Source organism: Eleginops maclovinus, chromosome 8 (assembly GCF_036324505.1).
Source record: "Eleginops maclovinus isolate JMC-PN-2008 ecotype Puerto Natales chromosome 8, JC_Emac_rtc_rv5, whole genome shotgun sequence".
Classification (NCBI taxonomy): Eukaryota; Metazoa; Chordata; class Actinopteri; order Perciformes; family Eleginopidae; genus Eleginops; species Eleginops maclovinus.
This window is the reverse complement of record NC_086356.1, coordinates 17146531-17159372: the sequence shown is the minus strand read 5'-3', so window position 1 is coordinate 17159372 and position 12842 is coordinate 17146531. Positions and strand designations below refer to the sequence as shown.

Sequence of the window (12842 nt, the reverse complement as noted above, 5' to 3'; positions counted from 1 at the left end):
TCATTGTCAACAAGCAATAGCAACATGCACCTAGCGCTGTCTGGCTTTGCTAATTTGAAACAAGATAATACTGTATTTGAGTAGATATCAATGAGGCTTATGTGATATTACATCAACTAGAGATAACATGTTAATGAGATAAAATCAACATGTTATTTTCAGTCAGACAGGGAAAGGTACATCGTTGATAAAACTCATAATGAACATTTAGCAAGCTGGTTTAAACTGTGGCACTGCTCTGCGAACTGAGCAGTTTGCCCACTTAGCACTATGATACCTGTATGTTGTACGGTGACTCATTTTTCCGCACCGAGGGAAAAGACCTAGCCCTCACAAATATGTGTGTTGGGCTCCTATTAACTGTCGATTAAATACATGTTAAGTTTTAAATAAAATCAAACATAGTACCTACAGTCAACAACTCCATATCACAGCTAAGCTTACTACCCCTAGCTGCTACACGCTAGCAGAAACTGAGGTAAATTAGCGTCCATTCTTACCTTCAATGTCGTGGATAAAACCTTCGATCCAGTTACTGTATCCTTTAATTAACACCGCCCGGGGGATGTTGCAGTCAGTACTGGCCCACTGCTCCACATTTTGAATTGTTAATTCTGGCAAACAAGAAAGGTTGGTGGTCCACACTGGAGTTTCCATTGCTGGTGCTGCTGAATCTTCCATAGATCGTATGCGTCGAGTCAAACTTCCGGGTTTGTGTACCCCTCAGCCTCGTTCGAGTTTCAAAATGGCCGCCAGGTGAATAAGGCGAATGGGCAAAGATTCCTGCGCCCCAGGGCGGAAATACGTCACCAATCAGACAATGTCAACGAACGAAACAACTTTACTCATCATTAACTATGAAATATTTATTTTGCACATCTAAAAAAATATATACATATATTTCAAAATATTTTTATTTTATTATTTCATTTTTATTTAATTTTTTTTATGTCTTATTCAAGGAAATGTGGTGAGAGGTGAGTGGTGGGGCGGCGCCCTAGCGCCCTCTATTGGCCAGCTGCCACTGATATCATATGTTTTGATTATAATTATTGATTCGTTAAGGTGTTCTCAGAGCTGGTAAAGGTGCAGCTACTTTAAATGATTTTGTATACTGGAGGGTAGCTTGTGAATCTACTCCGGTTGTGACTAAAGTCTTATTTAAGGGTTGATTATATTATCATTAAACAAAATCTGTACAGTAACTAAAGGTACAAAATAAATGAAGTGGAGTAAAAGGACACCATTTACCTCTGAATTGTGATGAAATAGAAGTACAGAGTAGCAGGAAATACTCAGTACCTCACAATTGTTCTTAACACCATTGAAAATATTGTATTATTATTGTTATTGATGCATTAATGTGCTCATGAATTTCATGTTTCACTTGTTAAAGGAGGAATTTATTTAAACTACGTTTTATAGTGCTCATTTTATACAAATTTATCTTAATGTTTCAGTGGATTTATGTTTTGTATTAATAATCTAACCTGTAAATTGTAATTTTGATTTAAATCTATAGACAAACAGATTTGAGTAAAAAAAGTAAAATATTTTACCACAAAATGTAATGGAATAAAAGTATTAAATAGCATAATGTCAAATAATGTACCCCCATACAGTTTAGGCTATTATTTATCAGTTGGAGAAACATTTTTGTCAGGGTTTATTCCAGTGTATTGTATATATAGTATATACTGTATGATATACTGTATATTATTCTGAAAAAGACCGATCTGAATAATGAGTATTTTTCCTTTTGTTATTTTAAGTATGTTTTGATGCTAATACGTTTTTTACTTTAACTTAAGTATCATTTTCTGGACTTTTACTTTTAACGGAGTATAGCCTACTTACACTCTGGTACTTCTACTTTAACTTAAGATATACTCCTTCGACCTCTTAATATTTAAAAATGTGGTTCTGGAATGACTCATTTTTGTACTTTCAGTATATATATATATATAGTTTTACTTTTACTTGACTTGAAATATAAATGATTAAAATTGTTAAATTTAGCCGTTTCAAATTGTTCAATGCAGAACTTGAAGGCACCATACTACGCCGCCTACGCTGCTGACGAATCGCTCAGCAGCCGCGGTGCCGCCTCCCTTCGTGTGGAGCGCAGCCGCCGCTTGAGTATAGAGACGCACACAGCGGAGTCCGGCCCATCTCTGCTCACAGCTAGCTTACCCCGCAGCAAGGCCACTGCGGGAAGATGGCGACGGAAAAACAGAAAAATGAAGGAAGAGTTAAAATCGGACATTACATTCTCGGAGACACACTCGGAGTGGGGACGTTTGGAAAGGTTAAAGGTATGTCTGACGGTCCTGACGTCTGTGTGTCCTGCCAACTGAAAGATGGTGGCTGTTAGCCGCTAATGCTAGCATGCTAGGAAAAAGCTAACTTGTCGCAACACCAGAAACTAGCTAGCACACTTGTTGTCATCCTAGTTAGCTTAACTTGAGTGTGACAAACGTGGCGATATGGAGGCTTTAGCTGCAGTTGAAAGCATAAAGCCACACAAAGCAAGTTTTATGACATTAGTGTTTTATTTAGCAATATAATCAGTTAGCGGTGGTTGCGTTGCGAGCTAGCCAGAGAGCCACAAGTCGCTTGTCAAGAACAAGACACCGGGAAGTAAACCTCCCTCCCTGACTGCTGTTAGTTAATATGGCTGAGTGCATATTAATCAGGACCATTTACCTATCCTGACTCATGTCATTTTTCTGTTATTTATTTTATGTCAAAGTTATGCATCTCTGCAGTCAGTCGTGTAAAGTAACTAAGTAAATGTATCAAAGTACAATTCGAGGGTACTTGTACTCTACTTGAGTATTTCAATGTTGTACCCAATTACAATTCAGAGGTAAATTGTGTGCTTTTATTCCACTACGTTTATTTAATATCTATAGTTACTTCACATTTTGGATTAATAATGTGAAATATAATCAACACTTATATCAGACTACAGTTTAGTGAGTACATTCACAAGCTACCCTGCAGTATGCAAAGTCATTAAAACTAGCTGCAGGTTTGATAGCACTTCAATGAGCAATAATTATAAAACATATCATATATATTATTCTGAAATGGACCAATCTGTATCATCAGTACTTTTTAGTATATTTTGATTCTAGTACTTTTGCTTTTTTACTTGAGAAACATTTTGATTGCTGGACTTTTACTGGTATCAGAGTATTCCTTCACTTTGATACATTTCATTTTACTTTAGTATATTTTTTGATTATATTTATTGATGCATAAATGTGTTTATCAGGTCATTTTGCAGCTTATTTTAATTCCATTGTGTTCTGCAGGGTACCTAGTTGATTTGTTCCATGTGTAACTAAAGTCGTATTCAAGTGTTGATCATATATGATATCTTTCATCCATATCTTCAAAGAAAAGAAAATGCTGGAGTAAAAGTAGACTGTATACCTCTGAGTTGTATTGGGGAAGGATTTTGTAGCCAGAAATTGAAATACTCAAATAAAGTACTAGTATCTCATAATTGTACTTGAGTAAATCGACTTGGTTACTTTACACCACTGCTTATGAGTTATATTTGCCATTCTAATTAAAGACAAATTAATGTTTTATTGTGGTTGGGGAGGGTGCAGGACAAACCCTGCGACTTCTACGCCCAATGTTGTCACTCTAGAGGGCGGTACAGTTAGTCAATATATAGCTTTGCTTGTATCGACACTTATTGGTGTTGAATATCAACTGGACTCACATTCTCCATCTTAGATGTGCCCCTGTAATGGACTGATGTGATAGATAAAAGGCTCTTCTAAAAAAACACTTCTGCAGGCTGCTTTCTGCTTCATCATGCAGTGCATTTTGTCTCTTAGAACAAATGATTAGCCTAAGCCATAATATACCCAAATGAAGTTAACCAGCCAAGCAGTCTCCAACAAATCACACAACAAATGCAAGCTTTTTCCTTTTTTTGTTTTACAGTCAGTTAGATCCCAGTGAGTCATATCTGAACTGAGCGTCTTGTTGTAAGAAATAAGACCACAGTCTTTGGTCTTGCATACTGGAGACGTTGTTAATAGCTTGCTTCCAGCGCAACTGGTAAATCAATAACGGCTGTAAACAAACTCCCACGTCTTCACACGATCCCTATAGATGTTATTTAGTTTTTCTGTATGGTAATTTGTTCTGATCGGTTTTGGATATGTTTGCATATTTTTCCCCCGGCTGCTGTTGTTGCAAATCTCTGATGCCGTGTGAACTCTTGGTAGGATGACAACGTTATCCTACTTCAACAGAAGAATTACAAAGTTGGGTTTAGATGGATCTATTTTTGTGAGTTGGGAATCCCCTTTAAAGGTCATCAACCAAACTATGTCCTCAAAATAAAAAGCTGTTGGGTTGTTATTTTAAGATTTTTTAATAGTTCTTGTTCTTTAGAGATTTGTGTCACACTCAAATATATTAACTATTGACTATTTCTTTGTATGAATTTTGTATTGCAATCGCAAGAAATAAAACACTTGGACTTGGCAGTTCCCCTCATCTTAACAGAGCATTTAAGTGCCTTTTAGCTCATTGTTTTGGTTGTCAGGCCCGCAGCTTCATTTCCGAATCAGAATCAGAAATACTTTATTAATCCCAAACTGGGAAAATATTTTCATTGAAGCAGCGCAATACAAAAAGAAGAAGCATAACAAATTATTAGAACTAAAAATAAAAATGGTTCATTGTCTGATTCTCTCAGCCTGATCTCCAGATGCAACAGGCTTCTGCTCTGTGTATTCTGTGTAAACAAAAAAAAGAATTGCAGAAATATTTACCATATCAGCTTTATATGAGGCTATGATGTGTCAATGTTGTTTTTACAGCTTCTGCCCGCCACCTCAAAGTGGTAAACATACAAGTTACTGCACATCTAAAAAGTCTTACTTTGTTCTAGAAAAGAAGGCATTTTGAAAAAAAATGTTCCTACCTCATTGCCACACTGGCTTTTCATTGTTCTATAACAATCCTGTTTATACTGTGCCATCATTAATCTTTTATACGTTGTGGGTTGTAATTGCTTTTACTCATGTGTTTTCATTTTGTTTTTATCCTGCAGTGGGCCAACATGAGCTGACCAAGCACCAAGTGGCGGTGAAGATCTTGAACAGGCAGAAGATCCGCAGTTTGGACGTGGTGGGAAAGATCCGCAGGGAGATCCAGAACCTCAAGCTTTTCAGGCATCCTCACATAATTAAACTGTAAGTCCTAGATTACACCCTGCTCCCTGCGCTATAATCCCCCTGCCGGTACATTAAAGCCACCCACTGAGCTATTTCCAGGCTCTAATGGAGTGTTTTAGAAAACATCCCTATCTGTCTGACCCAGTCCTGGGCTCAGTCTGGGTTATTGCCTGTTTGGTTCATCCTCTCTGTTGACCTTTCTTTTTAATATAAAAATTGCTTTATCATTTTTTCATCTTATTTGCTTCGAGATCAACTACACTCAAATGGAATATTGAGTGAGGGTGTATTCACTATGTATTTACAGAACCCATGGGTCTGTTTTGTGCATTGTAATACAGCAGGAAATAATAATACACTGTAACACAGGTTTATGTCTTTTATCTGTCTTGTTTTAAAAAACAGAGGCACTGCTGACAACATCTGCATATGTTGATGCGGATTAATACATGACTGTGATTTTCATGTTACTTTCCAGGCCGTCTCACTGACTGCGTGACTTCAAATGAGGCATTGTTTATTTTCACATGTCTAAAATGACTTTGACGCTATTTAGAGGCCGGCTCATTACACCGTTAGTCATGTAATGCACATGTGCGTCAAGCATGTATTGTAAGCACATCAAGCCTGCAGTAAACCATGTTTATTTGGAAAGAATATGTTTGAAACAGAAAGATGCTGTGGTGAGCTTACACTGCTAAAAGAGAGATAGAGGTAGAGGTACTTCATACAAGGAATTTGAATGTCCAAACAAGCAGCAGAGGCCCAAGGCCAGAGCTACAGGGTTGTCAAAACGAGCATGAGGTGTGTCTCCTTGTCTGAAATACCATCTCCATGTCCTGCATACACAAGAATGTAAACGCCATTGAGAGGAAGGGCGAGGGAGATCACATCTTTGTGAAACACTCGTGCAGAGGGCACGCCGTTGCCTGTCTAGAGTGAATAATGTCAAGTAAGGAAGTGAAATAATGAAACACATCACAGCTTTGTTTGGTTCACAGGATGTTTGCAGTGATTGTGACTGATTAGAGGAGAAGTTAGTCAACATCTGTCACAACTGCATTTCTTCTTGTTGGCTGTTCCACAATCCGTATTTTCTTTACCTTTAAAAGGACAATGTCCTGATGGGACACTGCCGATGAGACAGACACTCTTATTCTGAAATATCTAACACTGTCACCTTGTCATGACTTTGCTACAGACTTAAGTAGTTTTAAAACGTGTGTATTCAGAGCTACAGGGATTACAATGTTGCTGACAGAAATGTTGGCTTTCAGCTTACTCTGCTGCCTGATGTTGACGATGACCATCACAGGCCTCTTAGCCAGTGTAGTGTAAATAGAGAGAGGTGTGATGGGTGCCATTGTTGATCTGAGGTGCAAGAATTTCTAGCTAATCTGTGCACTAAAAGGATTGGTTGCTGTCCAATAACACATTCTTCAGTCACTTGATCAAGTTTTAACTAACTCTGCTGCAATAACAGTTATCTGAAAGTCTGAGAGTGTACTTCATACCGTGCAGCATAGATCAAACCAGAGATGTGCTGAGTCATCGATGAATTAAATAGTGGTATATGTTGTTGATGTATATGGATGTTTGTGTTCTTTTGGTTTCACCCAAGACGTGATAGACATGTCAATACGCCCATTTCATCCCCATGAATTCTCGGACAATAACACTGACAGTGTAGAAGGTGCTTTGCAGGGTAAAGTCTAATGTTTTTGCATTCTTATTTATAGCTCCACAGGGTAATTACTGGATGCTTTCTGTATTGCAGTGTAAAAGTGCCTTCAGGGTGCTTTCGCTCCGGATGTTTATTTCATGTGGCCCAGTGAGGACAAGCATGAGATGGTACAATGAAACATGTTCATTAAGTATGTCATATGGTGTCTTTATTAAAAGGAAGAGTTTCACAAAAGCAAAGGCAAGAAATAACAACATATTATTATATTTGAATCGCTACATTGCCGTTTCACCTGAAATGAACACAAACACGGATTGGCCTAGATAGACTTTGTGTTCACAAAATATTTCCTCTGGCTACTTTTATTTTTTTCTCTAACATATTCCACAGTTGAATTCCAAATGATTTTGTACAAATGGAGCAGTGTTGAATATGTAATTATTTATGTCCCACAAGATTGTAATTTTGTGTTCCTGTCTGCAGGTATCAGGTTATCAGCACCCCGACTGATATCTTCATGGTAATGGAGTATGTCTCAGGAGGAGAGCTATTCGACTACATCTGCAAAAATGGAAAGGTAATACCCCGTGAAACTGGAAGAAGTCTTAATGTGTGTTTTAAAGATGTACTACGTACTTTCCATCTTCTCATATATAGCAGATGTTGTATATTTTAAAATCAGTGAGGGGAACAGATCGTAAAAGTGCATTATGTAATTTTCAATGTTATTGCCAGCTTTTGCTGCAGATACAGCAACCTGTGAACCAGAAACCGGCGGCCGCTGGAAAAGATACCAAAGCCTGACAGGAAGTGCTGCTTAGTCAGCTGTGATGTGACAACTGAGTCACAGAGAAGCTCACACCTAATGGATAATTTCTGCTTTGACAGTTGGAGGAAAAGGAGAGCCGTCGGCTGTTTCAGCAGATCATTTCAGCGGTAGACTACTGCCACAGACACATGGTGGTGCACCGGGACCTGAAGCCTGAAAACGTGCTGCTCGATGCACATATGAATGCCAAGATTGCAGACTTCGGTAAGTGAGTCTCATCCTAAACTCAGGTCTTCACAAGTGATTACTTTGTTAAATTAAGGACAGGACTTTGTTCGCGAACTCTAAATGAAATGCAAAATAAAAGGCTAGAGAGCAATGTTTTTATGAGCAGGTCCCCACTTTTGCTCTGCATCATATGCTATCAGGCTAATACTGGCCTTATTATAACAGTGTACAACTTTGTGCAGGACTTTCAAACATGATGTCAGATGGAGAATTCCTGCGAACGAGCTGTGGTTCTCCAAACTATGCTGCTCCTGAGGTCATCTCGGGAAGGTAAGGTTTTCTCTGAGCCATCATTAGAAGGTGATATTGACTCAGGACTACAACACTCTCCTATTATCTCGCTAAAAAGCTGCTTTCATGATCACAAGATTGTTTCTTTTTCTTGTCCTCAGGTTATATGCTGGTCCAGAGGTGGATATCTGGAGCAGTGGGGTCATCCTCTATGCCTTGTTGTGTGGGACGCTTCCCTTTGATGACGACCACGTGCCAACACTCTTTAAGAAGATCTGCGACGGGATCTTTTTCACCCCGCAGTATCTTAACCCTTCGGTAATAAGCCTCCTCAAACACATGCTGCAGGTGGACCCCATGAAAAGAGCCACCATCAGAGAGATCCGGTAAGCCTGACATGATTTATAACAAATCAAACTATTTCTTAAACACCAAGTCTATATTTTCAGAGTAGCATTCACGGTATGTCGTGTGTTTTTAATATGCAAATAATGTGTCTTTTGCAGAGAGGATGAGTGGTTCAAACAGGGCTTACCAAAGTACTTGTTCCCTGAGGACCCCTCTTACAGCAACAACATGATCGACGACGAGGCCCTGAAGGAGGTCTGTGAGAAGTTTGAGTGCACTGAAGAGGAGGTCCTCGCCTGCATATACAGCCGCAACCATCAGGACCCATTAGCCGTCGCCTACCACCTCATCATTGACAATCGTCGTATCATGAGTGAAGCCAAGGACTTCTACCTGGCGTCCAGCCCTCCAGACTCTTTTTTAGACGACCAGCACCTGACCTCATCTAGTGCCGTTGCGGCGGGCATCAAGCCCCACCCTGAGCGGGTACCCTTCCTCTTGGCGGAGACTCCCCCCAGGCCTCGCCACACACTGGACGAATTGAACCCCCAGAAGTCCAAGCACCAGGGAGTAAGAAGGGCCAAGTGGCACCTGGGAATCCGCAGTCAGAGTCGACCCAACGACATAATGTCAGAGGTGTGCCGGGCCATGAAACAGCTGGATTATGAGTGGAAGGTAAGAAAGAGGAGAAGATAGACCTCAGAGGGTGTTTGAATTGTATCTTTACATTATTGTAAATAACTATTTTTCACATGAGACTTCCTTTTTAAAGAGATTCATCAAATGATTGTTTTATTCACCCTTTGTCACTCTTCCAGGTTGTGAATCCGTATTATCTACGTGTGAAGAGGAAGAATCCCATTACTGGGATGCAAACCAAGATGAGCCTTCAACTCTACCAGGTGGACAGTAGAACCTACCTCCTCGATTTCCGTAGCATAGACGGTAAGTTACTAAACTATTTTCTATCAGTTACTTTTATTGACATGTGAGGTTTTCTGTGTTTCATATTTAAGAAAACTATCATAGCTTTGAAACTAAGAAAACTACCATTTTTCCAAAAAGGCAGTTCACCCAGAATCAAAACACATTTTACTTTTAGTTTTTTATATGTATGTTTTCTGTTGCTTTAAGAACTGCAAAAGGAATGCCATTTAGTTCCATTACATTTGAGAGAAGGCAGACATTTATACGTAAGATATTTCCAATACTCCAATAAATTACACTGAAATAATCGGAACCATTAAATAGCATGAATACATCTTTTTTATAAAAGATAGTTAAAGTAGAAACCATCGTTCTTTAAAGTTAGTCGTACTATTTAAAGCTGTCTCGTACTGCCTACAGTTTTAGGTTTATTTCCTGTTGAAATTGGCATGATTATTTGGGCAGCCCTGATTACAGCTCCCTGTATCTGGCTAATGTTTACTTGCTTTCTGTCCTGTGGTATGCTGTGTCAGTGTAGACTTTATAAATGATTTACTACGGGGTTGAGGGCTTTAGCGCAGTCAGTGTAGGTGTGCAGCGGTGCCTCAAAGGCAGAGATAAGAGTGTTGTTATGAGCTGAATCAACGTGGCACAGGCATGCTGGGTAAAGGGCAGGAGAGTACATTTTGGCTCCAAGCTGCCACTAAGTCAGCCAAAGAGTTAATGTTTAGCTGCAGCTGTAACTGATGGCGTTATGGAATTGAAGGCTGATTAGTTTCGACATTAGAATTAAAGCTTATGAAGCGCCTTAGTAACCAATTTGTTTCAGCGCATGCCACATTACTGCAACATGAATTCCAGCCGTGTCATAACCCCTTTTTCTCTCCCTATGTCTCTAAAAATTATAAAAAGGCCCTCTAATGCTTTTTGTGGTTTTCTCCTTCCTGTAGTTTATTCCATAGGTTTTTGTGCATGTAAATGGTCTGCAGGGGCTAAAATCCCTGTGTTCTCTCCAGAGGGAGTTTCTTTCCCACACACTCGCCCCTTCCCTGAAACGCCTACATTGGTTTACTTCTGTAACAGTGACATCACTATGTAACACTGGCACATCTATTGGCTAGCACTCCAACACATTGATAGGATAAGGGGCGGAACGTCTCTAAGCGGTTGACCAATCAGAGCAGACTGGGCTCTGGTTTCAGACAGAGGGGGGAAAGAGGTGCTGCAGCACAGGCAGTATGAGAAAAATAAAGAGCTTTTCAACATTAAAGCATGGAGACATGTCCCAGGAGAGACAATAAACATTCAAATGTGAAACCTGAAAATGAGCATATGTCCTCAAAAATGGCAGCAAAAAATAAATAAAAGCTGTTTGCTCAGGCTGATGGATCAATAAACAGCCTACAACCTAATCAACACTATTTATACCTAACGTTGACGAAAGCAGGAAAGATATAATACATTTGCATATTAAATGTATTATATCTTAAAACCTCACTTTTTTAAAGATGTTACAAGGGCTGCAAGTACAGTGGTTATAGATCTTGATATGGAATTAAATACAAATAGTTTTTTTGTGTGTGTATTTTGTAGAAAAACATGTTTTGTCTTTTGTTATTCAGATGATATGGTGGAGACCAAATCTGGGACTGCTACCCCTCTCCGATCTGGGTCTGTGGGCAACTACCGCAGCACTCTAAAGAACGATGTAGACGGGGCAGAAACTCCGACTACGTCTATCGCTGTACCCCTCGCCAAGGCCGCAGAAAGCTCCTTAGCTTCATCGTTGACTTCATCCATCGACTCAACAGGATGGGCGGACACCGCGATCGTCCCTCGGCCGGGAAGCCACACCATCGAGTTCTTTGAGATGTGCGCAAATCTTATTAAACTACTTGCACGATAGCTTGCAAAACAATCGCTAGCCTTTTTTCCTCTCCGAGTGTCTTTATAGCAATAAGCATGCAACCGATTCATGGCTCAATTCATCCGGGCTGAGGATGAAGTGATTGTTCCATGGCACTGGCGCAAGTTAGTGTTCCCTAAACTGAAAGGATGTATAATGAGCTGGCAGGGAATGTAAGGGGGTTATATGGAAAAGTGAAAGACGAGCTACTCTATAGCTAGGACAGAACAACATTAAGGAGGGGGTCTTACAGTGTCCTGATCAATTAAAAAAGCAAATGTCCACATCCCAACTATACATATATACGCAGTTGATTACACTGAATTTTCTGTACTGTAGCCAGGGAGCACTGCTTTCCAGTACAGGGAACCAGATCAAGTTTTTGCCTGCAGAGGAGGAAGCCACACGATGAGGGCTGGGTGTTTTTAGGTGGCAGTCAAAGGATGCAGGAGGCACTTTTGCACAAGTTTCTTTAATTTCCTGCTGCTCTTGTTTTTCTCTGTGGGGATCAGAGAGGTGGTGCAGATGTATCGGGGCTCTGCACTGGCTATAACAAGGGCTGTCATGCCCATCACATTCATTGGACTCTGAAGAAGTGCAATGACCCCTTTATTTCTGTCTTGTGTCAGGGACTAAAGAAGGCTTCATCACATTTGTTTGGTTTTTGGAGTTGTCAGAGACTAAATTTTCATAGTTTTGTCCTTGTTGTAAAAAATGAATATTTCTGTCCCCTACATTTTTATATATAAAGACGTGAATATATTTATCAGTGGACGGAGTATTGCTTCTATTGGACATGGATTTTTCGTTTTCTTTATTGCATCAAGATCCATTGCTGGGTGATATATATTTTCCTTTTTTACTGTCTGGTTTTTAAATCAATATCACAGCTCTGTTTCCTTCAATCACAACTATTCTGATACTTGATTGTCTTTCCATATAAATATAGCCTGCTTTACCATTTAAGAGGTATTTTGCCATGACAGTCAAAATCTAGAAATATATCATTTTCAGTGTCTCATTAAAATGGCAAGTTGATTTTTGACTCTTTTTGTTGTTTTTTCTTTTTCTTATTTTAATTTAGATTATTAATTAGGATTTAAGTATGATTACTGAGTGAAATGCCTTTTGCCTACATCCAATTTGTAGATGCCAATCCATTACAAGTGTAGAGGCCTTGGGGCTCAATTTGAAAATGATAAGTAGCAATTACTTACAGTGCACGGACAATGTCTTATTGGCAGACATCCAGTCATTGTTGGATACGTTTTTTTTTGTTTTTTTTGCCCACATTCCCTTGGAAAAAAAGTTTACATATGAAACAAATTTGTCAGCTTGGATTTGTGAAGTCCTCCTTGGTAGATTGCATTTCTGATGGAAGAAAATAATATCACACAAGCATTTAGATCATAAATATGTGTGGGGTTGAATTATATTTGATAAAAAAATGTTTCAGACAATACTCTTAAGCTGACAAAG

The 12842-nt window shown here is 39.3% G+C and overlaps 1 protein-coding gene across 1 annotated transcript; it reads left to right on the top strand.

Moving 5' to 3' along the window:
* The first annotated feature begins 2091 nt into the window (after positions 1 to 2091).
* On the top strand, positions 2092 to 12401 carry prkaa1 (protein kinase, AMP-activated, alpha 1 catalytic subunit). The gene is made up of 9 exons (XM_063889391.1): positions 2092 to 2315; positions 5087 to 5228; positions 7378 to 7471; positions 7783 to 7927; positions 8134 to 8221; positions 8344 to 8568; positions 8689 to 9205; positions 9349 to 9475; positions 11080 to 12401. The coding sequence occupies exons 1-9, from the start codon at positions 2219 to 2221 to the stop codon at positions 11361 to 11363; spliced, it is 1719 nt and encodes a 572-aa protein (XP_063745461.1). The 5' UTR covers positions 2092 to 2218; the 3' UTR covers positions 11364 to 12401.
* Positions 12402 to 12842: the final 441 nt, after the last annotated feature.